The sequence below is a fragment of the Phodopus roborovskii genome, unplaced genomic scaffold (assembly GCF_943737965.1).
Source record: "Phodopus roborovskii unplaced genomic scaffold, PHOROB, whole genome shotgun sequence".
Lineage (NCBI taxonomy): Eukaryota > Metazoa > Chordata > Mammalia > Rodentia > Cricetidae > Phodopus > Phodopus roborovskii.
This window is the reverse complement of record NW_026126541.1, coordinates 14401700-14426815: the sequence shown is the minus strand read 5'-3', so window position 1 is coordinate 14426815 and position 25116 is coordinate 14401700. Positions and strand designations below refer to the sequence as shown.

At 44.3% G+C, this 25116-nt stretch overlaps 1 protein-coding gene across 1 annotated transcript in view; it reads right to left on the bottom strand.

Annotated features, from left to right (window-relative positions):
- Nucleotides 1–25116, bottom strand: part of Armh3 (armadillo like helical domain containing 3) — a 159143-nt gene that overhangs the window by 71230 nt on the left and 62797 nt on the right. The window contains exon 20 of the mRNA XM_051199991.1: nucleotides 17128–17216. Coding sequence (XP_051055948.1) covers nucleotides 17128–17216 — 89 coding nt within the window. The remainder of the gene's footprint in view (nucleotides 1–17127; nucleotides 17217–25116) is intronic.

Below are 25116 nucleotides of genomic sequence, written 5' to 3'. Positions count from 1 at the left end.
CCTCCCACCTGATGATTTCCCCTTCAAACTTTATCAATTTACAAGTAAAAATAAGGGCCCCTTCTACCTCAGACTGCTAGCATCTGCTGTCAACAGGTTTCAGACTCATGTCTATTTCAAACATCGCTGCTGGAAGGGCCATGTATATATTCTAAATGGTCCCCACATGCGGTAGCTACACTGCAGAACTCACAGCTGTGCACCTACGCCATGGAAAGACAGACAGGGGAAAGTTCTGCCAGCTGTGGTGGCACACGTGTGATCCCAGCTACTTGAGAGGAGGGCAGAAGTGGGCTGATGCAAAGTCTAGGCCTACGGAGGCACAGGCAGGAAGGCTGCTATGAGCTATAGGCCACCTGGGCTATCATGAGGTACAGGCCAGCATAGCTTATTGAATGAGACCTTTTCTCAAAGGAAAAAAAAAAAAATCACACCACCCCCCGAGCATTTCCTAGCAATATAGCTCAACTGTAGGGCACTTACCTAGTGTGCATGTACCTGTGTTCAACCCCTAGTACAATGACAAGAAAAAAAGTCTTTTTAAAAAGATTTTTTTCATTGTATATACGTGCACATGAGCCCCCATGCCCTGAGATCCCCTGTAACTAGTAGAGTCAGGGGCAATTGTGCTGGGAACCAAATTTCAGTCTTCTCCAAGAGCAGGCAGCATTCCTAACCAATCAGCAACATTCAGCCCCAGGGGAAAAAATCTTAAGTGTTCTAGTTGCTCAAACTAAAGTATAGCTTGCTTTGTTCGCTCTGACAGTAACACATTTATGAGAAAGATTGTCATGTTCCAGACAGTCAGGGAAGAGATTGCCTAACTGAAGCAGTCCTGATGAACAAGACGTCCTGTCAAGTCCCTGGATAACTTCACAGCTCCAAAGACCTCTGTGCAAAGGGAGTTTTCAGTTGCCTTGTACTCGTTCACCTAGGTCAGTAGTGTCACCCTTCCTCACTCTGCCACGACCCCCAACCATTCAGTTCTTCATAACTGTAATTCTGCTACTATCATGAATCATAATGTAAGTATCTGTGTTTCCCAAATAGTTAGATGACCCCTGTGAAAAGGTCCCTTGACCACCAAAGGGGTTCCACCTACAGGTTGACCTAGAACATGTGTCTATGGATCAAATTCGACTTCTGTGTCTATCTGCCTTGCCCTGCACCTACTACTATCCTTAGTAGGAAAGAAGGAAATCACTAGTCTGCAGTCCTCTCTTGCCCTAACCCTCCTCGTCTCCACCCCTGAACCTGACACTCCAGGTTTCCTGGCTAGGCTGCAAACATCAGGGACAGGTTTGCTCTGCCCACTGCCCCCCCCCCCACCCTCAGGGCTGGAGTTATAGTCACACATGTGACTGTCAGTGGGTGCTAGGCTTTGAACTCCTCGTAATTGTACAGCAAGGCCTCTCAACTGCTAAGCCATCTCTCTGCATCCTACTCTAATTTTTTGAGACAAGATCTCAAGGTAGCCCAGGCAGACCTGGAATTCACAATCTTCCTGTCTCTACCTCCCTATCAAGTCCTGAGAATTTGGAAACTCGCCTACCTTGCTCAGCTCCTTGGAGCTGCCTTTGACAGAGCGCCTTGGTATGAGGTTACAGCTGGCCCTGCTCAGCATCCCAGAAAGGAACATCTGTTGGGAAAATCCGACTCCCAAGACAGTTTGTCTTGCCTTGAACAAACACTTTCAGAGAGGAGAGACTGCGGACCCACATAGCCCCCAGGGCTCTAACAGTCCCCTGGCAGGTCCCTCCGTTTCCACAGGAGAGAGGCTGATCCTCACCATCTCCTCTCTCAGAGGTCAGACTCTGCCTTCTCTCTTTACACTGCCTCAGAAATCTAACACCCTTCTCTCCCTTGATTTGGCACTCACAGGAGTACTGTGAATGAACAAACACCTAAGAGACTTCACAAACTCACAGGAGACAAGAGGAAGAGAGGGCAGAACATAAGTGATAGAGAGAGACGTGGCTTTTGTGCACATCTAATCCACAATGGCAAAAATGCAGCTTCAGCTGGGGCTGTGTAGTAATTAAAGGGCAGGAAATCTGGAGGGTGGGAAGTGAGAACAATTTTGTCCCTGCACTGGATTACTACCGATTCAGAGTTAGGAATGACAAGTGATAAAACAGGGAAAGACGAGCATAATTCTAGGACACGCCAACAAGCTACTTGTCCAAGTCACTGCAGATACAGACAGAGTTGGATGGGGGTGGGGGGGTCCGCCACTGGGACACTGCAGTGTACACTAGATGCTGTGTGTGTTTCGTGCTACAGAGACCTGTTTACCCGGACAATTCAGGCCACATATCCTTCTCCTGTCCCCCAAAGGCCACCACAAAGTGAAATAAACTCCTGGAGCTATGGTTCTCAATCTGTGGGCTGAGACCCCTTTGGAATGGAGTGGCCCTTTCACAGGGGTGGCCTAAGACCATCAGATATTTACATTAAGATCCATAACAGTAGCTAAATTACTTATGAAGTAGCAATTAAGATAATTTTATGGTTGGGGTCACCAAACATGAGGAACTGCATTAGGAAGGTTGAGAACTACTGCCCTAGAGGGTATTTCTTTTTGTCTGTTGCAATGCAGGGGACCCAACCCAGGACTACTCAATACGAGGCAAGTGACTGAGCTACTGAGCCTTGTCTAGAGGGATTTTTCACAGGCAGCTAAAATGAAAAAAAAAAAAAAAAAACAACCTTAAACTCGGCTCCAAAAAGCCTATGACATTAATCATAATCCCTCCTCAAGAGAGAATGCCCCAACAGCCTATAAATGCTGCTTTCTCCTTTTACATTTCACCGACTTCATATACATACATCAGTTATGCAGACACCGTTGAACACATGCTCCCCTCCCCCTTCTGTCTTAGTGTGAGGGAATTATATATATGAAAGGCTCTGACCTACCTGAGAGTAAATCTCCAGAACTAAGATTCTCAGAGTTCATTTAATCCAGTGTCTCATGTTTTAAAAAAGAAAAAGAAAAAAAACCCACCCACCCCAATCTCACCCACTGGTGTTAATCAAATTGGCAATGAGTCAATTTGACTGCATTTAGAATCACCATGGAAACACATCTCTTGGTATGTCTTACAAGGTGTTTCCAGAAAGGTGTAACTGAAGAGGGGAGACACCAACCGAATGTGGATGGCAGCTGTAGGAGTAAGGCATGGCATCTCCCATCAGGCAGCATTAGGGGTGGGGCAGACACATGGACACTGCATCCCTAAAGGAAGCCTTCCTCTCTGAAGATGCAGCTCCTCAGGTGCTTGGTCACAGTAAAATAAGTAACAGCACACTAAACTGGGTGTTGATAAAACTGGGACTAGAGGCTGGTCTCCAACTCAGTGTTCTCTGTTATCACCAAAACAATGGATAAGACTGAGAGTAAAGAAGCAAAAAAACCCTCACCAAGAATGCTGTGTCCAACTTGCTCATTACACTGCTACCACACTTCTCTAGATTCTTATTGGTAACGTTCTTTACAAGATGCTCCTGAGGGTTTTCTGGCTTTTTTGTGTACTTGGCCCTTGAGCTGAATAGTTTTATGTCAACTTGACACAAGCTGAAGTTATCTAAGAGGAGGAAACCTCAATAAAGAAAATGTGTCCATAAGACGGAGCTACAGGATTGATGGGGAAGGTGTCAGCCCACTGTGGGTGGGGCCACCTGTGGGCTGATTTTTGAGACAGGGTCTCATGTAGCCCAGGCTGATCTCAAATTCACTATGAAGAGAAAACTAGCCTTGAACCCCTGATCTTCCTCTCCTCTTCCCAAGTGCTGGAATTGCAGGCTGTGTCACTACACTTGGTACAATGTCTGTTTGTGCCTCTCTCCCTGACTTCCTCCTTCTTCCCCCTCCCTCTTGTATGTGTGTGTAGGTACAATGCACAGGTACAACGCACACATACACTCACTTCTACGTGGAGGCTCATGTGGACATCTACTCCTCAGGAGCTGTCCACCTGAGTCTTTTGAGACAAGGTCTTTCACTGGGATCAGAGCGTGTTGGTTAGGCTGGTCAGTGAGCTCTGGGATCCTCCTGAGAGTCTCTGCCACTGCAGTGCTGGGATTATAAACTGGCACCATAATTTCCAGCTTTGGACATGGATGACTCACATATGTACTGATGTGCTTGTCTCTTATGCACATAATCAAGTAAAGCTGCTTCCAACCCTGATCACAGCTAGCTTGGAAGACTATGTCTTATACACAGAATATGACTGCACAAGAAGCCATAGTAACCTTCACACAAAATCAGAACCACAACAAATAAAAGCTGGGCATAAACAATTAATAACCAATTTTATTCCTCAGCAATTAAGGCACAGACCTTTGCCCAGAGCTTAAATATCGGGCCAAAGACAAAGCATAGGGCAGGGGCAGTTTCAAGGACAATAGAGAATGGGCAATCAGGCTCTCAATGACAAGCATCCCAGAGACTGTGCTGGCTGCTCCTGGCTCACCCTCTTCATATGCACTCAGTTTTAGAAAACTGCCCTTGATCTACTTGTTCACTGAACACCAACTGGGCACATGACCAACCAAACTGTTCCTAGGATAGCCACAAAAGTAGAAGGAAAAATTAAGATAACTACAAAAGACAAGAGAGTGATTATATAAAATTAGAATTGTTAATTAGTCATATGTCTGTAAGTGATGGGAGATGCGATTCTGTAAATATGTTTCTCATACTGGTTAATGAATAAAGCACTGTTGGCCAATAGGAAAGGAAGATAGGTGGGACTAGGAGACGAGGAGAGAGGAAGTAGGAAGGAGGAGTCAGGATGGAGAATCTGGAGAAAGCAGAATGCCGGCTGGCTCCCAGGGAAGAGAAGACCACATGAAAATACATAGATCAGCAGAAATGGGTTAATACTTAAGACAGAGCTAGCCGATAAGAAACTAGTACCGGGCCAATAGCATTATATCAAATACAGAGTCTCAGTGTGTTAACTGGGGCTGGCGCGGTGGCGGGACAAGACCAGTGGCGGGAGGAAAAACCTAACTCCTTACATGTAAGCATTTGCAATCAAGTACAGTACATGTTGTAGCCATTAAGAAGATACAAGGAGCAGAATGTGCTTTTTATTCCTCTTTAGTTTAACCCTTTAATTTATCATGTTTCTTTCTATTAGATAATATTTTAAGGAAGCAGGGATGGGGAGGAGTACAAACACAAGCCTCTTCCTTACCAACGGCCCAGCACTTCCGATAACTGCTCTGAAAGTTTCCCAAGAACATACCTTATCCTACAGGGACGCAAATGGGTTAAAAGGTTGGTCCAAGCCATGGGTGGCACCACATGCCCTTAATCTCACCACTAGTGAGGCAGAAACAGGCAGATCTCTGTGAGTTTGAGGCCAGGCTGGTCTACAGAGTGAGTTCCAGGACAACTATGACTGTTACACAGCAAAAATCTGTCTTGAAAAACCAACCAACCAATCAATGAATAAATAAATACATAAATAAATAGACAAATAAATACCAGCTTTCTGTTCGAGAGAGGTGTGACCTGTGCAACGTTCCCTACTCTCTTGATCCAGAAAATCATGAAAGAAATCAAGAGGTTCAGATCTTCATGGATTTCACTTTAAGAACATTATGAAGCTGCCATCAAGCATGTTCATCTGAAAAGCCACCATACATCACTTTAAAGAAGCAATGTACATCATTCCGGTTGTACAATGGTTGGGAGGTAGTGTCTAGGTCCACCAGTGGAGCTGTACTTAGGTTGGTACTCACCCCCCAAGCAGGTTTTTGCAGCATATGTTTAGCAATACACAGAGTAACATAAGTATCTGAATGCGGACTCTCTAGTTATTGAATACATCCAGTGAACAAAGCCCCCCAGATAAGCAACCCAACCTTCAGATGTCATGCCCACACGCCTGAGCTCACCTGCCACACTGATGCTCCTCACTGAGAAGGAACAAGAAGACAAAAATGTCCCCAGAAGAAAGCAAAGAAACAAAAGTGTATGGTATAGAACACAGCATAAAACAAAGGCAAAGAAAAAAGCACAATGTTTAAGTTCAGTCAGAATTCCTTTAATCATCCCCTCACAAATTAAAGTTGCCGAAGAAAAAAAATCCTGTTAGTTGAGGACTTAGGTCAAGGTGGTGGTGCAAATCTCAACACTTGGAAGACAGGATGGTCAGAGCTACAGAGCTACAGAGCTACTGAGTGAGACCCTGTCTCAAAAAAAAAAAGAAAGAAAAAAAAGAAAAGAAAAGAAAAAGAGAGAGACAGACAGAGAGAGAAGAGAAGGAGGGAGGGAGAGAGAAAGAGAGAGAGGGAGGGAGGGAGGGAGGGTGGAAGGAAAAATAAACAAACTCAGACATCATTCACAAAGGCCAAATGACAGATGAAGATAAACAATGGGTTATTTACATACAACAGGCTATCATTCTGCCTTAAAATGGAAGAAGGGCTGGAGAGGGCCCAGCTTTTAAGAGTGTGTGTTGCTCTTGAAGACAATAAAGGTCAGTGCCCAGTATCCATGTCAAGCATCTCATAACTGTCTAAAACTCCACCTCCAGGGGACCCAACACCCTCTTCAAGTCTCTAGTATCCCTGATCACAAATGCACATACAAACACAGAAAGATGAACACAAGTACACATAAATAAAGTAATTGTATTTATTTATTTACTTACTTTTTTTTTTTGTTTTTGGAGGCAGGGTTTCTCTGTGTAGCCCAGGCTATCCTGGAACTTACTGTGTAGACCAGGCTGGCCTCAAACTCAGAGATCCACCTGCCTCTGCCTCACAAGTGCTGAGATCAAAGGCATGCACCACCACTGCCCAGTTAAAGATAAAGTAATTTTTAAATGAAGAAAAGATGTTAGTGAAATAAGCTAGTCATAAAGATCAAAAGGACAAGAACCAAGTTATGGTTGTATTCCAAGTGACAAAGTAGAACAGTACCTGCTTACTCACAGTGGCGGTACTGGCCTGTCCTCAGCACGCAGGAAGTGGAGGCAGAAGTATCAGAAGCTCAAGGATGCCTCAGATACAGTATATTCAAAGCCAGCGTGGGCCACAAGAAATCAGTTTCAAGGAAAGGAAAAAACACCTCCAAGGTAAGAATCAAAGCTAACCATGCTCTCCAAATGCCAGCAATCCCCTATGCACTCTTGAGGGATCCTGAGTGTGACGTCTAATCTAACATTATTATTATGCAAGGTGCTAGATACTGGCCCCAAACACTGTACCCCTGACGGAATGAAGAAAGTGTTTGCAATCAAGTATTTGTACCCATTAAGAATATTTATATTCTTTGGAAGCTCTGCTTCAGTCCCCTCCTCCCTCTCCAAACCCTGTTCCTCAGAAAGCTGTTCAAGCAGCAGCTCTTTACCTGGAGCTCAACTCTGTGCTTACAGGGTATTTAAGCTCTGGTCACTGGACCTGCCATGTGATGTCTCTCTTGCTTCCCCTGAGATCATCTGAGAGTGCTTTGCTCAGATTAAAGCTGGTCCTTTACTTTTAATTCGGCTTGATTTGGCTTATAGCGCCAGCAGAGAATCCCACTACTGGGGATTCCTGGCTACTTATTAGTTTATATTGGGCTGAGGAGAAGGCTCTCTTGCTAAAGTGCTTTCTGTTCAAGCACAAGGATCAGAGTGCAGATCCCTGCTCACATAAAAGCCAGGTACGGCAGCATCCATCCAGAGCCTGGGAGGCAGAGATCAGGCGGTCCCTGGGGCTTGCAGGCAGCACTCTAGCTAAATTGGTATGCCAAATGTTTATTGATAAACCCTGCCCCAAAAAAATAAAGTGGACAATGTCGACCTTCAGCCTCCATACACACGTGCACACATGAACACAAGCACATACACATAAATATGCTTAAACTTAAAGGAAATGAGTGCTTCCACCACACTCATTCGTTCATCAGAAAGTTGTTTTCTGCAAGAACCCTTGGAATTTTGGTTTCTGAGCTTTTGTCCAGAAACAGCACCCATTGTTGCCTCTTCAGACACTGCAGGAGGCAACTCTTCTTGTGAGTTCTGTGCATTGTATTTGGTGTACAGTGCAATAGCACTGTACAGAACATACAGTGGCTCAGGCTCTAGAGTACTGAGCAGACTACGTATTGTGGTAATTCCTTCAGTCTAGTCAATTCCCAGAGGCAGTAGCAGCCACTCTAATTTCTGAAGAGGAGGTTCAGTACCACCCACTTGAAAGTCTTCGCACCTTTCACGGCTCCCATGGCAGAACAGAGAACAAGGCTCTCCATTTGCTGAGGGCTCTTGGCATCCATGTGCCTACACAATGAGGACTTTCCCAGATTTGTTTCTATCCTGCTTTGGATTCAGGGGAGGGAAAGAAGATAGCAGCAAATTGTGTTGTCATGTAGGAGTAGAATGAATAATGGATATAGGAACTTGTTCAAGACTAAAACCTGTGTCCCACATGGGAGAGTAAACCAGGTGCAAACTCAGCCAAAGGAAGATACAATTGGATGGTAGCTCAGCCACCTGCCTTAGAGAAGCAGAGGGAAGAAAGGCTTAATTGTAAAAACCAAGTGAATAACATTTAAATAAAATTAAAAACAGGAAAGAGACAGATTCCAGCCAAGCACAAATATGTGTCTCTAAAGAAACTGGCCAGATAGCCAGGTGGTGATGGTACATGCCTTTAATACCAGTATGTGGGAGGCAAAAGCAGGCAGATATCCGAGAGTTCGAGGCCAACTCTTGTCTAAAGAGTGAGTTCCAGGACACCTAGGGCTACATAAAGAAACTCAGTCTCGAAAAAAAAAAAGGAAAGTAAGAAAGAAAGAAACTGGTCAGAGAGAGCTGTCTGTTTGAGTAGCTTTTGCATACAATGGAGAGAAAAGCTAAAATGGTAAGACAAGACTTAGACCCTATTTTGTGGCACTGTATGGAACTAAGACTAGTGCCACTGAACCCAAATCACAGCCTGTTCATTAGGCAGATGCATAATTTCACAGGGACCAATAGACAGGAAGTATTAGCTTCTCACTTGCTTGAGAAAAGCTAGAAAAAACAGTTCTGTAAACAAGCTAAAGCCACCAAATCCTTGGAGGCCCCATAAACTCCAGCCAATCCCAGCATCCCTGGAGAAAATCACCAATCACCCAGCAACACTGGCAGTGATCAGCAGGCTCACATCAAACAACAGAGTGTTTCTGAAGGAGGAGAAAGGCAAGCAATACCAGCCAACAGAATGGTGTAAAATACACCAGACGCCCTCTCCAAACACAAGTATCCAATCTGGGGTTATGACACATGCTCTATCATCCCAGCACGTGGCAGTAAGGGAAGGCATCAAGAGTTCAAGATCTTTTTCAGCTACACAGTGCGTTGAAGCCTGTGCTGAGTGAGAGAGACCCTGTCTCAGAAAATACTTATTTAATTAAACAAAATAAAAAAAAAAAAAAAAACCTCAGCCATTTCTCTGTAAACCTAAGCACCCACTTGGTGATATCCTGTTTATACTCCAACAAGTAAAACTTGCCTAAAGTTAGAGGGTAGAGCTAGCTACTAGTTAACCATAGAGGCCTGGAGGTCTGTACAGACAGACAGGAAGTGAGATGGGAGGCTGTGCAGGGAGAGGAATAAAAAGCGGGTGGAGACAGGAGGTCGCTCTCTTTTCAGCTGGGAAGTTGGCGAGGTAAAGTATGGCTGTAGGCTCCTTTGTCTCTCTGATCGCTCAGCATTTATCCCTAAACTGACTCTGGGTTTTTACTATTAAGACCAATTAGAAGTCATCAACGCCCACCAACACAGCAGCAGCAGAACAGGAAATGAAATGGCTCGGTGGCTTTGGTTGTGCTCCGTGCCCCAGAGAACAGAAACACAAGTCAGTAGCCTATGCTGCCTAAGATTCCACAACCCTCTAGCTGAACAAAAGGGAGAGCAAATCTTCCTTTCAATGGAAGTCACTTTTCCCCAGCTATGAATGTGCATCTTCTGAAAGGGAAAACTCTGCTCTCCACCATTTCCCATCCCCCATTTACTTGGGAAAGATGCAATCTTCCAATTACCACCCATCCCTTCTTCATCATGAAAATGAACCTTTTAAAGTTCCCTGACTCAGCCTAGATGTACATCTATAATTCTATTACTAGGGAAGCTGAGGCAAGAATGCTGCTTACTGCTGGGGGATAGTATGGGCTACATATTGATTTCAGGCAGGCCTGGACTGCCTAGCAAAACCCATCTGGAAAATAAGTGGGGCTAGAGATAGTACAGTCGTTAAGAGCACAGACTGCTCTTTCCAGAGGAGTTGGGTTGCATTCTCAGTCCCCACATGGCAGCTACCGACCTTCAGTAACTCCTGTCCCAGAGGTCTGATGCCCCCTTCTGATTCCAACAACACACAAAGTGTGCAGACTTACATGCAGGCAAAACTCACATACACATAAAAAAAAAATTAAAGAAAAAAATTTAAGTCCTTTAAAAAAGAAAAAAGGAGAGGAAGAGAAAGAGGGGAGGAGCAAAGAGAAAGAGAGAGTGTACCTAGAGCCTAGAGTTGGGAAATGTAGGACCCTTCTGCAGCTACCCATAGCTACGCAGGCTCAGGAACTACCACATTCAGTCCCTGCTATTTTTCCTCAACACCCTGAGTGATACCCAAACTCACTCTGTGAGAATCAGCAGTCAATAAAACAGACCATTTCCATATTAACCACCTGCTAAGGAACCAAGCACTTCACTCTCTCCCACACTACAGGAAGGCCAATATCAGCTCTGTCTTGCCCAGGTGTGGGAAGGTGACATCAAGCTGAACTCGGTCTCACTTTAGAACTGATAAACTAGCATCGGCACAGCCACAGAACCAGCTGCTCCTTTGCCCACTCCATGAACCTGACAAGATGCCGATTGGCCTGTGGAAGTCGGGTTTCCCTGCACAAAGAAAGGAACAAAGAGTAATTCCTGGCTCTTTTGGAGCTTTTATGTGCGAATCTTTTTTCCTTGATTTTCTTTTCCTTTCTTCCTTTTCTTTCTTTCTCTCTTTCTTTCTTTCTTTCTTTTTTTTAAGAAAGGGTTTCTCTGGATAGCTCTGGCTGTCCTGGAAGTCACTCTATAGACCAGGCTGGCCTCGAATTCAGAGATCCATCTGCCTCTGACTCCCAAGTGCTGGGATGCCTGGCTTCTTGATTCCTCTGAACACTGATCCCCTTGAATTCTGTCCTTTCCATCTCCTCTGCCTGACTGCTGGGATTAGATAATGTTGACAAGCATGCTGTATTCTTTCCCAACTGTATAACCTCTTCAAAATTAAAAGAGGCAATAGCATATAAGATGTCCCCTTTAGAGGAAGCTGGGTGAAAGGTATACTTCGACTACTTCTGCAACTTCCTATAAGTCTATAATTACATCAAATTACAGTTTAAAAAATAAACTAAACCAAAAGAAGCAGACAATTAAATGTTCGAAGGTAAGTTTTTACACACCAGGAGAGGCTGCCAAACTGCCAAAGCTATGCCTACGTCAGAATTGCCAGATGATGCTATGCCTCAAATCAGTTTTTCTCTTGAAAAAAATTCAGTCCTGTGTAACACCCACAACATAGCTTCCAACAGGCTCTCAATTCTCACCCTCAAATTGTTCCTAACCATGAAGGCACAGGTTCTGCCAGTGACGAGAAAGCCAGCTGGATCTGGAAAACTGTGACGCTCTCTGGGTGTTCCATGTTTCCCAGTAGGTATCTAAAAGGTCAGGCCATGTACAATTTCCTTTCACAGAGCTGAAAATGCTCTGGATGCTCTTTAGCACAGTGAAGCTGAACAGATTGTTTTGGGGGCTTTGGGACCTTTCTTCCTGCAGGGAGGCAAATGTTGCCTAGTGATCTACATCTGAGCATAGAAGTCGGGAACTCTAAGTTCCAACCATGACTGTTTGGTGTCTGGCTCCATAGTCCTTAGTAGGTTACTTAATGCTATGCAATCCACTCCCTTCCACAATCAATAGGGATACAAGTAATGAATGGCTTACCATCCTGAGGCATGGCATAGTGAAAGGGAAAGGACATTGATCTACAAACACTGAATAAAAAGTGCCAGCATAAATCTGCCTTTAAACCGTGTTTTCAGACTGTGGAAGCCACACATTTAGATGCAAGCTGCTTTCCCAATGCCCCTTCTGCCTACAGTGGAAGTAAAATAAGCTGTCTCCAGGAGGCCCTGTTCAAGTGGTTCCCTTTCCAACAACTGCAGGCCTCTCTTTAAAATTCTGCTTATTCTTTGGTTAATGGCTTCGGAGAGTCAGAGTTTCCATTTTAACTTGGTTAAAAGTCATCTGTTCATGTGTGGATAAGGAAGAAGCACAAAAGTAAAGAGAGTATTCAGCATTCCCTTTGCACCTCAACGATTCAAATGCATTTAGGTCAGAGGTTTGACCCTGCCCAAAGATAACGAGGGGCATCACATCAGAAGCACAGCAACCACTCTCAGGGGCTACTGCCAGGACTACTGCCATCGCTGCTGCATTAAGGTAGAAACAGCATTGTGCTGAAGTCTACACTGCCAGTTGTGAATTTATTTATTCATTCATTCATTCACATTCTAAGTCTCTATGCAGTGTGAGCTAGAGAGCTGGCCCAGTGGTTAAGAGTGCGTGTTGTTCTTCCAGAAGACCTGGGTTCAGGTCCCTGAACACAAACAATGGACTACAGGAGACTCCAAATAAATAAGTAAAAACACATGGCCCAAAGTGCCACAGGGACAAACAGAAAGTCAGACACAGTGAAGAGTAAAATTTGTAGTCTCAGTAAGTTCAGAGAGAATCTGGGTGTTGTGTGTATGCTTCTAATCCCAGAACTCAGGAGGAGGCAGAGGCAAACTTCTGTGAGTTTGAGGCCAGCCTGGTCTACACTTTGAATTCCAGGCCAGCTAGCACTACAAAGTGAGGCCCTTTTAAAAAAAAAAAGTTTAGAAAGAAGATGGTGCTAAAAGTCCCCATAGGAGGCAGCACGGTGTGTGTGCGTGCGTGTGTGTGCGTGCGTGCGTGCACGCTTAGGATTATCCTGTGAAAAAAAGAATTCCTTGGGAAGTTAGAGAAAGTAAAGTCAAAGTCAGGGCAGTGGGTTTTTGTTTTGTTTTGTTTTTTTTGTTTGTTTGTTTGTTTTTTGTTTTTTTTCTCCTTTCTTTTCCATATGAGATCATGTCTGAGCCTCACAGGATTCAGGAACTCCTTGAAACTGTATGTGGCATATGCACATACAAACAGATGATTTCTGGGTATGCAGAGCCCTGCTTTCATTCCACTTTCAAAGATAAAGAACTGTCTTGTTTGGATATGATCTCCAAGCCTCAATTTCTGTCTTTATCAGAGAGGAGTTTCGGGTAAGCTTTTGTTCAGAGACTGGTATTTACAGGTCAGAAGAGTTTCCAAACTTTCTACATCTTGTGGGGGTGGGGTGGGGGATGATGGTTGCTAAAAAGAAAGGGCAAAGCAGACACACAGGACTTCCTTCTTCCACATCCCAAATGAAATGAGCTCAGACATCCTCCTACTCAGATACCATGGCAACAGCCATTGTACAATCGGTTGGCAGCAGGGTGTGGGTCAGGCCTTGCAGATGTAAAACAGGAAAAGGCATCAAGTGAGACTGAGTTCCTAGCTAATAGAGTGGGCCTTTCCTCTCCAGCATCTACTTTTCTTCGGAATTCATTTCAGGGATTTTGGAGAATTCAGGCAATTTCCCCCAAAACAGACAGCAACCCCAGAAATAAAAATCAGCACTCAGGAAGTACAATGACACTGAAGGCCCGCACTGTAAGCACAAAGGACCCTGTCTGAGTGCCTTCTATAAGCTCAAGGGTTTCCGGCTGTTCAGTCTAACCTTACATGCCCTACACTCTTGTATAAATAAATTTCATTTATAATTCACAACACATATATGGGCAAACATTTTCTACATTGGTATATTTGCCATGATGAGTTTCACACCTCCCTCAAATCCATAAATCTACAAGGCAAAGAGAGAAAGAAGACATGGGCATTCCGACATATGAGGAGCAGTGCCAGCCAAGGAGTGGGTGGATCCAACATAGCCACGCTCGTATTCACTGAGTGCAATATTATATATACATTATGATGGGCTCTAACTGCACTGGATGTAGGGTTGTATTTTGCAGCTTTCCTTAACACCTGCTACTGTTCATCTCACTGTATACTCCATGTATGAACACACAGAGTTGCAGTTACAGGAGGGCTCAGAGGGTAAAGAGGCTTGCCACCAAGCCTGACAACTTCAATGCTATCCCTGGGTCACCAACAGTGGAAGGTGACAACTGATTCTAGTAAGTTGTCCCTTTATCTTCACAAGAATAGGTAATATGCAGCAATAAAAAATAAGTAATAAATGCGACTTTTACAAAAGAGAGAAAGGAAGCTAGCCTCACATAGCAGAAGCCTCTGACACAAACATCCACACTGTAGGAACAATAGGCATCTGGGTCTCACTAATGACTTCTCCCACACCTCCCCTCAATACAAAGAGGACTGCAGAGTATGAACTAAGACAGCAAGCGGCCACAGAGCTGATGACAAAAGCTCTCAGAGGCATGAGGCCAACCAAGCAACACAGACTAAAGAATCGCCTTTTCTTCACAAGTTACTAACTAAACTGGCAAAATGCTAAGCGTCTGCCAGGTATAGTTGTATACTTGGGCAATGACAGGCAGGCAAAGATGAACCAACCTGACTCCATCTTAAGATTAGAAGCCATCTTTTTACAAAGTCAAAATAAGTGCATTCCTGCTTTCTGCAGAACTTAAATCTGACCAGCTCTTGACCCATTTTCTGGAATTTGACATGTTTCACAGCTTATACCCTGGTAAAATAAATGTCCTGCCAAGTGAGTTTGAGATGTTCAGCCAACTTCTTACATAACCAAAAATTCACCCAGCCCTTGGAAATCCCCTACCCTTGTAGGTTGGGGAGGGGTGGTTCTATAAATCCCACCTCCTATGTTTGCTGCTCTCTTTCAATCCCTCTTACAGGAGACAGCCCTGTCTGACAGAAAATAAACCTTGCTTAATTCCTCTACAAGAATGTGAGTGATGGTCTTTACCCTATCTGGCAGGATTAACAACAGATCTCTGAGTTCAAGACCAGCCTCATCTACAGAGCAAGTTTCAGGATAGCCCGGACTACACAGAGAAACCCTGTCTAAAAAACAATTAAATAAATAAAAAGATGACAGGAAATATGAAATGGAAGTAGGAGAAAACAGAACAGGGCAGCATAGGGAGCAGTGTGCAGCATACAACGGGACAGGACGATGAGTAAGAGCGAGCCAGCCAGGCACGGAGGGGGAGAGGGAGAAGACTACAGTCCACGAGGCCAGGGAGTGGGAGGACACTTAGCCAGAGGCAGAGGGCTGCTGCCACAGACTCATTAAATGCTCCTGCAGCTTCGTGTCAGCGGCAGACCCTGCCCACTGGCATTTGTTCTACAGCTGCAAACACACATGTGCACTGCTTTGCATTTTCTTTTACATGCTAGGCTTTTGGGGTTCTATAATTGTACTATCTATATGAAATAATGACTACTTTCTGCTATTAAAAAAATTTAGTCAGTTAACTTGACAGGTATGGGTGGCACATGTCTATAACTCTAGCATTTGGGAGGCTGAGGCAGAAAGACTGCCTCAAGTTCAAGGACAGCCTGAGCTACATAGCTAAGACCCAGTCTCAAACAAAATTTACTCGCACGCCCGCACGCCCGCAGTCAGTTCGCTCTCTTTCAGTCTCTTCTGACGTGCCCTCCATTCCAAACTCTCATAATTACACTCTTCTCTCCTAAAACTCAACTGAAATTGCCACTGTTGCCCCATTAGAGTGACTCTCTTACCCTCTCTTTCACCATCACACACAGTAACTGCTGACAAACTTGCTAATCCATTAATTAAAGATCTCTACTCCCATTATGGAGGACTAAATTTAGAAAGCTTATTAAGCCGGGAGGAAGCCATGCGTCACAACAAGGGAGATGGGTTCCATGAAGGGGGCTGGGCTCCTGGCCTGTTTCTTACAAAGCCCCTGACACTAACACTCTCTTCTGTCCCCAACACAGAGGAACACCCATGGGAGGCGCAGCCACTCATCTGTAATCATCTGGGGGAAACTATTACAGCCTCGGGTCACAAAGCCACAGGACCTATCAGCAAACAACTGCCTCGGAGAACAATCTTTGCTTTCCCAAACCTCCAATTTAGTCGCACAAAAGGAAGGGTGGCAAGCTCACATTAATTGTACCCTTGGAGAAGACACACTTCCAGCATGCAGGGTGCCAGTGACTTCACTGGGTTACCAAATGCATATAAAGATAAAAGTAAACATCGTAATTTTCTGTTTTGTCTCTGGCACAGGGGGAGTGGTACCATCTACACAGTCTGTAAACAGCAATAATGCCAGATGTCACAAAAGAACAGGGTTCCCCCATCTCTCCGCCCCCACCCCACCCCCACCCTCCTGCCATTCCTCCTGAGATTACTCATCTTGAGGAAACACACAGCCGCTTCCCTATAGTCCATATGCCGCTACCAAATGGAAGAGGATGAGAATCCAAGTTTACACTGATTCCTCCTCGCTGCTACACAAAGCCAGAATCTTTGAGATTTAAGGCATTTTGTTTGGTTGGTTTTGTTATTTAAGACTGGAAGGCCTGGAATTCACTATGTATCCCAGGCTGCTCTTAAACCCACAGAGATCTACTTGCTTCTCCTTCCAATGCTGGGATTACAGGTTTGTACCATTATACCTGGCTAACAAATTATATCCTCTTCTGGGATAGTTTTCCTTTTTTCTCGGTGCTAGGGATCAAATCCAGGGCCTTATGCTTGCTAGGCAATTACTACCAAGCTATCACCTTTAGCCCTAGAACTCAAGAAACCATCATTTGTTTCTAAAGGCTAACAAAAAAAAAAAAAAAAAAAGTATAGAGAAAAGAGTGGACCACATAGCACACTCAAGTCTAGATTCTAACAAGACTGAAGTGTTAAAAATAAATAATGCAAGTGAAAACAGAATCACTGTAGCCAACTGCAAGGGTGAAAGACTAGTAACAATTTGGGCACAAGCCTAGGAGCTCATCAAAGCGCAGAGGAAGAGAACAGTCCAAAGAGCAGGGTTACCTGACCAGAGCTCCCGCCAGGTATAGTGCAGGCGGACTCTACACTTCTTCTGGTAACACAGCAGTTTGTGCACAACCTGGACACACCGCCTGCAGTAAAAAAGAAAACTCGGTGAGCCTTGGGGTTCAGACAGCTCACCAGTGCCCTCCCTTAGGGAGACAGCTTTGCTCGGGTCACTAAAACTGAGGGCAAACACATACAACACACACACACACACACACACACACACACACAGCCCCCAAAGAAAAGGATAATCCAAATTTTCTATGTCTGTCTCTCACCACCCTCCCCCCCCACACACACAATTTGTGTTATTCATGGGGCTACAACCACTCGGAGGTCTAGAATGAGGCACCATTGTTGCCTAACCCTTGAGTATCCTTCCTTCCAGGGAGGAAAGATGCATCACAACGATTCCAATGACAGCAACAGTAGCATGTGGCTGGGCATGGTGCTGTAATCCCGGCACTCAAGGGGCTGAGACAATGTGGGCTATATAGCGATACCTGGCCTCAAAAAAGGAAAGGGTGGGGTTGGGTAGGGGCAATGCAATGGCTCATTTATCAGTAAAGATGCTTGTTGTCAAGTCTGACAAGGGAGTTTGATCCCTGGGTCCAAATCTACTACATAATGGCTTGTCTTGAAATGCTTTTCTACAACAAAACAAAAGATCTGATCTCACCTGAGCTGAGGTTCCTAAAAGATCAGGGGAATTTCTCAGGCTGCCTCAGGTGACATCTCATCTTTATCTGTTGGCTGAGGTTTGCTCTATAGCCCTGGCTGACCTCCATCCTCCCTAGAGCCGGGATTAAAGTACAGGGGCTACACCCAGCTCAGGCCTATCTTTGTATTCGTTCATTCGTTAGAAACTGTTCCAAGATGGAAGAATAAAGACGAAAACAGAAAAACCAAATAAGCAAGGTAAAATGACATTGCAGGAGGTGGCACTTTATAGACGTTTTCTAAGATAGTCAAGTATGCATCAGCTGAATGGCAGCTTCAAGTAGAGGGTATTTCCTAAGCAGAGTTGAAACTCTCAGATTCTGCAACTTTAATCTAAGGCATCGAGCGAAGCCTGGAATGCTACTTGCACCTGTGTATGGGTACCAATCTGGTCACTAAATAAGCTAAATTATGGGTAGCTATCCTCCTAGCAAAGGAGGAAAGAACACTACTACCCTTCTTCTGAGAGGTTAAGAGCCAAAGAAACCAGCTACAGGAATTAAAATGCCTATCAGCACTCACAAGCAAACAGTAAAGTGTGCTTACGCAATATGTAAACTGATGTGCTAAATTTAAGCCAGCTGTGGTGGCATACGCTGGCAACCCCAGCCTGAAGCAGGGACTGACAAGACAACAAGGCCAGCCTGGACGACATAGAACATAATAGGTGTGCGGCTGGAGAAGTGTTTCAACAGTTAAGAGTACTTGTTATCCTTCCAAAAGATTCGGGTTCAATTCCCAGCACCCACATCTAGTTCCAAGAGGTTCAATGCCCTCTTCTTCCCTTCTTGGGCAGTACATGCACATATGCAGGCGAAACACATAAACACATACAATAAAAATAAATGCTTTAAAAAGAAAGAATTAGGCCATTGAAAGTTACATTGCAAGTCTTCTGTCTCTAAACAACAACTATCAGGCCATGGAGATGGCTTAGCAGTAAAAACATTTTCCAACAGGCCTGGTAACCACATTCCATCCCTAAATTCATGAAAAGAAGCATGAACACAATGCCACACATCTGTAATCTCAACACGCTGACACCAAGTTGCTACGAGATGAAGACAGAATTACCCAGAAGCCAGTAAGCCTGAAGTCTACAGGATGGTGGAAACAAGGGAGATTCTGCCTCAACAAGATAAGAGAAGTAACTCACTAAAATTGTCAGATTTTCATATTTCACCACATGCCCACATAAAATATTTAGCAATCACAAAAAATATAAAGTAACACATACATCAACAAATTTTAAATAATTTTCTTTCACCCAAAAAAGAAAAACCTAACCTATACTGAGACTGCCTACCAAGTAATACAATTCCAAATAAACCATTCTAACAGTTTCCAAATCATTTCCTTCTTTTGGTTTGGTTTGGGCTTTCTGTGTTTTGTTTTTCAAGACAGGGTTTCTCTGTGTAACATCCCTGGTTGTCCTGGAACTAGATTTGTAGACCAGGCTGGCCTCGAACTCAGAGATCCACCTGCCTCTGCTTCTGGAGCGCTGGGATGAAAGGTGTGCGCCTCCACTGCCTGGCTTCATTTCCTTATTTTTTAGAAATGGTGACATCATCTCATTTGATGTCATCTGCGACTGTTTCCCCTTCACAGCGGCTACTCTTTAAACTGCTAGCAACCCTGCCACTCAGGCCGTCCAGGGGGGAATTCTGCCCCCTCCCCACCAGACAATGACTCTGCTGCCGCCGCCACTAAAGATAGTTTTAACTGAATCTCTACTGTTCTAATAAAGGACTAGGGTGAAAACCTGAAAGCTCAGAGAAAGTAGCAACTGGCTAAACTCTTTACTGGAGTCCAGGAAGCCCCTCTCCTTCCACACATCCCTAACTACAAAAAACCATCAAGCTCCTCCCTGCTAAGGTAGTGGGATATTCACTTTGTCTCCTTCTGTGGCACTGACCACGCCCATTGGGGGTGGAGCCAGGGGCGGAAGTGACAGGGGAACTAGGTCTGAGGAAGAGGGGTGGGGTGGGGGGGACCGCTCTCTTGCAAGCCACACAGGACAGGAGGACTTCCAGAGGCATTCTTGGAAGCAGGAACCTGCTGGTGTTCACCTGTCTATGTTGTGAGTTATTTCTCCCTGAATAAACATCTGTTCGGCCTAATTGTTTATCCTGATCCTTATTAAACCTCGATATCAGGTTAATTTTATTTAATTAATGTAAATGCAACATACATCTTTACATAGTTAAATAAAAGCAGCATAAATAAATGTAACACATCCTTGCCTAGTTAAACAAATATTGCACAACAATCTCCTAAATGATAGTCTCAATTGAGCCATGATTTGCTTTAGCCAATCTATAAAAGCTTCTAACAGTATCTCCATAAAATTGACAGTGATAAAGTTCCAGCTGCTAAAGTTGCTGCAACCAACAAGGATAGCTGGATGCTGCTGTATGTGACCACTGACATGCACTACGGTCATGACTGTATACCAGCGCCTCTCGGGCTGAACCTGAACAAGCAAACACCTTAGCTGCTGTGGACACTCCAGAGCGGCTGAGATGCTTCCGACACCCCTGGTGCCCCCTACTTAAAGGCCAAATACAATACTCCAAAAAGGCCTCTTGCTGTCTCACATCCACCTAAGAGGTGCCCGATAGGTGCTCTCACAATGCCTCAGACTATTTACCAAGCATGGTGCCAAGGAGGAGCGTAAAACACTTATAATCCCAGCACTCAGGATGCTGAGGCAGGAAGCTTGGCAGTTTGAGGCCAACCTGGGTTCCATTGCAAGACTGTCTAGAAAGGAAAAAAACAAAAACAAATTTAACAACTGTTACACCCTTAAAAATACATACTAGCAGATTCCAAGTTTACTGCTTCTTGGGGTGTCCCCCATGCACACAGTGGTCTCCCAGCCTAAGAAAAGATAGCCCTGCCTCCTCCCAACTTCCCCTTTCTCCTGCATCTTCTGTATAACCTGTCTCAAAAAAGAACGGGGTAGGCTTAACTTTTCCACTTAAGAGGGAGTTAAGATTTATTTCCCTGAATTCATTTCTCCTCTGTCTCAAACCCTGTGGTAACAACAGGGATAGCAGCAAGAGTGCAGCTTGCGCTGGGGCTCTTCTAGTGCTCACAGCTCCCGGCAAGACTGCTTTCCCCTGTAGAAGCCACCCGTCCTGTCACCGCCGTTCCTACCACACTCAGACACAGAGAAGAGACGTGTCTCACTTCTGACCCAGATTCTGCTCTGGGTGCTAAGTATTTCTGTACTCCATATTTCTTCATACTTCACCGGCAAGATTATAAACTTATCTGAAATGGTAGGAATTCATTTTGCTTCAATTCCTCTTTGTGCCCCATGCTGCTGAGAGGCTGTACATAATGAGAAGTCAGAGCAGCAACCTGGCCTGCTGCCCAGCTGGGAGCAGATAAGTTCACCTAAAAAGGACTTGGTGCGCCAAATACCAAAACTGAAAACGGAAATGGAAGTGGGGGAAGGAAAATCTGGAACATATCTATGGATAGCAGCATGGAGAAAGTGAATTCAATCTGAAGGTGGAACCTTCTGCCTGGCCTTCTCATCTTCACCACCTTCCATAACCTCAGCAGAGTCAACCAGGAAGCAGATGGAGACAAAAGCAGAAAATGTCCCAGATAAAGCTGGGATCTACAGGTGAGGGATGGGGGTGCAGAGCATCCACTGCAAACAGGTAAAGGGTTGGGTGGACAGGTGCATACTTGTAACTCTACAGTTGTAAACATACAATCCTATCAAGACATTCCTGCCTTCAACTCTTCTGCCATCTACGTTCTCCTGTAATCTTTCTCTGTGCTTACCCTTCCTCTATATATTCACTAACTATCTGAAACATGGCTTCTAGAATCCTCCTGGAACTCACATTCTTTGTCTCAGATGAAATAATTTACAAGGAGATTTGTTCCTTGGAAAGTCCAATATCAAGGTGCTAGCATCTAGGAAGGAGAGCCTTCTAGGCATTATTCATAGTGGAAGCCAGAAGAAACAAGGACAATGGCTTACACACACTGTGCACACAAACATACACAGAAGGCTGAAGGCAGGGAGGAAGAGAAGGTGCAAATTGACAATGATCTGCACAGGAGGGAGGTGCCCTCATGATCTAGACACCTCACGCCCATACTGCTGCACTGAAGTTTCCAAAATATGACTTGGAAGAGAAACAATCAAACAATAGCACTCTTGCATAATTCCTCCCACATGATATCCATGTGCCCGAAAGAAATGCAGAATACTTGGTAGTCAATCATGACAGATGCTACATCTTCCACATTGAGCTCTACATTCCTTTCTCTGTTGGATTACTTGCTTGAAGAAAGCTAACTGCCATATTCAACAACCTAAAAAGAAACTGGGGTGAAGAACTGAGGTTTGTGCCAGCAAGATGGCTCAGCAGGAAAGATGCCTGCCACCAAGCCCAAGAGACGGAGTTTGATCCCCCAGGATCTACTTGGTAAAAGAACCGAATGCTGCAAATTGTCCTCTGACCTACACACACACACACACACACACACACACACAAACACACACACACAAATATGCAATGCTTGTCAATAACTATTAAGTAAGCTCTCCAATTCCAGAAGAAGTTCACCGACTTTCAGCCCCAACTAACACTTTTTTCTCATAGCCTTCTGAGTCCAATACTCCTGAGACAAACTGACACTCACAGGATATACATCAAGCTCCAGGCCAGGACAGGGGATGTAGTTCAGTTGGTAAAGTGCTTGCTTACATGCACAAAGACCTGGATTCATGCCTAGCACCACATAAAACCAAGCTTGGCAGCATATGCTTGTAATCTTAGCATTCAGTAAATAGAAGCTAAGGGATCAGAAGCTCAAGGCCATCCTTAGCTGTACAGCAAATGCCAGCCTGGGATACATGACTATCAGTTTAAAATAAATAAATTATAGACCCATGAGAGGTCTTATGCTAAAATTACCCAACTGAACTTTTCACAGATTGCTAAACTGCAGAAACTGTGAAATTATGAATATTCAGCCAGGTGTTAGTGGTGCACACCTTTAATCCCAGCACTTAGGAGGCAAAGGCAGGAGGATCTCTGTGAGTCAAGGCCAGCCTGGCCTACAGAGTGAGTTCCAGGACAGGCTCCAAAGCCATACAGAAAAACCCTGTGGGGGGGGGGTGAGGGGATGGATGGGGGGGGGACGGACAAGAAAAATGTTTTGGTCTAGTAGTACACTTATAACTGCAATCTTTGGGAGATAGCAGCAGAAGGGTAAGAAGTTAAAGTCGTTCTTACTGGCATAGGGCTTCAAGGCCATTCTGGTCTACATGAGACCCATCTCAAAAACAAACAAAATGGAGGGAAAACCAAAAAACTGGATTCACAAGTATAAAAGATAGCCTGAGAATAACCCTGAGAAAAGCACCTAATCAACTAAGCCTCAGTTCCCTTAGTTATAAAACTACAGCGATTTATAATACAAAGTAAATAGTACATTTATATAATACACACACTACGGTGATTTACAGTACAAAGAAAATGGCATATTTATATAACACACCCACAAAGACAAGTTTTGTCTTTTTGTTTTGTTTTGTTTTAAGACAGGGACTCTCTGTGTTATCTCTGGCTTGTCCTGAAACTCACTCTGCAGACCAGGCTGGCCTCAAACTACAGAGATCTGCTTGCCTTTGTCTCTCAAGTGTTGGGGTATAAGGTGTACATCACCACAGCCCGGCTAAATAGAATATTTTAAAGTAGGACATACCTAGGAATAGTGATACACACCTGTTATCCCTGTTACCTTGCAGAAGAATCATGAGTTTGAGGCCAGCCTGGTTTGCATAGCAAGTCCCAGGTTAGCCTTAACTAAACAGGAAGACCCTGTCTCAAAACAACAACCCTCATTAATAATATGGCAGGGGCTGGAAAGATGCTCAGAGGGTAAAGGCACTTGTCACCAAGCCTGACAACTGAGCTTGATCCCAGGACCTACATGGTGGAAGGAACCAACCAACTCCCCCGATCTGTCCTCTGTCCTGACATAGCACAGGTATGTATGTACACACACACACACACACACACACACACACACAAGATCATGCACATAAAGAATAATAATAAACAGAACTGTGCATGGTAGTCCATTCCTAAAATCCCAGCACTCAGGAGGCAGAGGCGGATGGATCTCTGTGAGTCTGAAGCCAGCCTGATCTACATGGTGCGTTCCAGGACAGTAAGAGCTATGTAGTAAAATTCTGCCTCATGAAAACAAAAACAATAATAATATTAAATACACTTCAAAAACAAATGAAGGAGGAAAGAACAGAAGGAAACAAGTCAGGAAGTTTATAGCAAAACCATATCTAATCCCTAAGGTACTGGTATTCATAGACTATCTAAAATAAACAGAAATTCATCTAGTTTCATTGGTCTTTGAATTAAAATCAAGCATCAGACTTCTAAAAATCCAAAAAGTGTGGCAAACTATAACTTACTGATCCAAAGGTAAAATTTATATTATTACACTAGACCCAGGAAACCAAGGCATACACAGTCCGTAAGCAATCTGAAAAGCTGGAGGTCTGGTGTGTGAAGTCCTGTACATATCTACACCCTGACACTGGGATAAAGTGTGCCCAGTGAGCATACCAATGGCACTTTCAGAAGGAAAAGTGAAGGTGCTAATTCTCTTGTCGTGAGAGAGAGAGAGAGAGAGAGAGAGAGAGAGAGAGAGAGAGCGTGTGTGTACAAGGTCTCAAATAACTCAGCTTCACCAATTCCTCAAGTGCAAGGATTACAGGCCTGCACCAATATGCCCATTGTTGTGGTATTTTGTTTGTGTTTGTGTTCTGACAAATAAAGCTTGCCTGGAGATCAAAGAGCAGAGCTAGCCACTAGTTAACCAAAGATGTCTGGAGGTCTGTACAGAGAGGAGACAGACGGGAAGTGATAAGGCTGGGCGCAGACAGGATGTCACCCTTTCAGTCTGAGATTTCAGTACAGTAAGAGCTCTAGTGGCTGCTTCTCTGCTCTAACTCCAGGTTCTTACTGATAAGACCAATTAGGATTACACACAGAGGCAGGCAGATCTCTGTGAATTCAAGTCTAGCCTGGTCTGCAAGAGCAAGTTCCAGGAAAGCCAGGGCTACATAGAGAAATCCTGTCTCAAAACAAACAAACAAACATAAATAAATAAATAAATAAATAAATAAATAAATAAAGTGATAGTGAAGAGATATGCAAAACCCAAATTGTAGTTTGTACTTTTCCCCTCCTAAAAAGATTAATACGA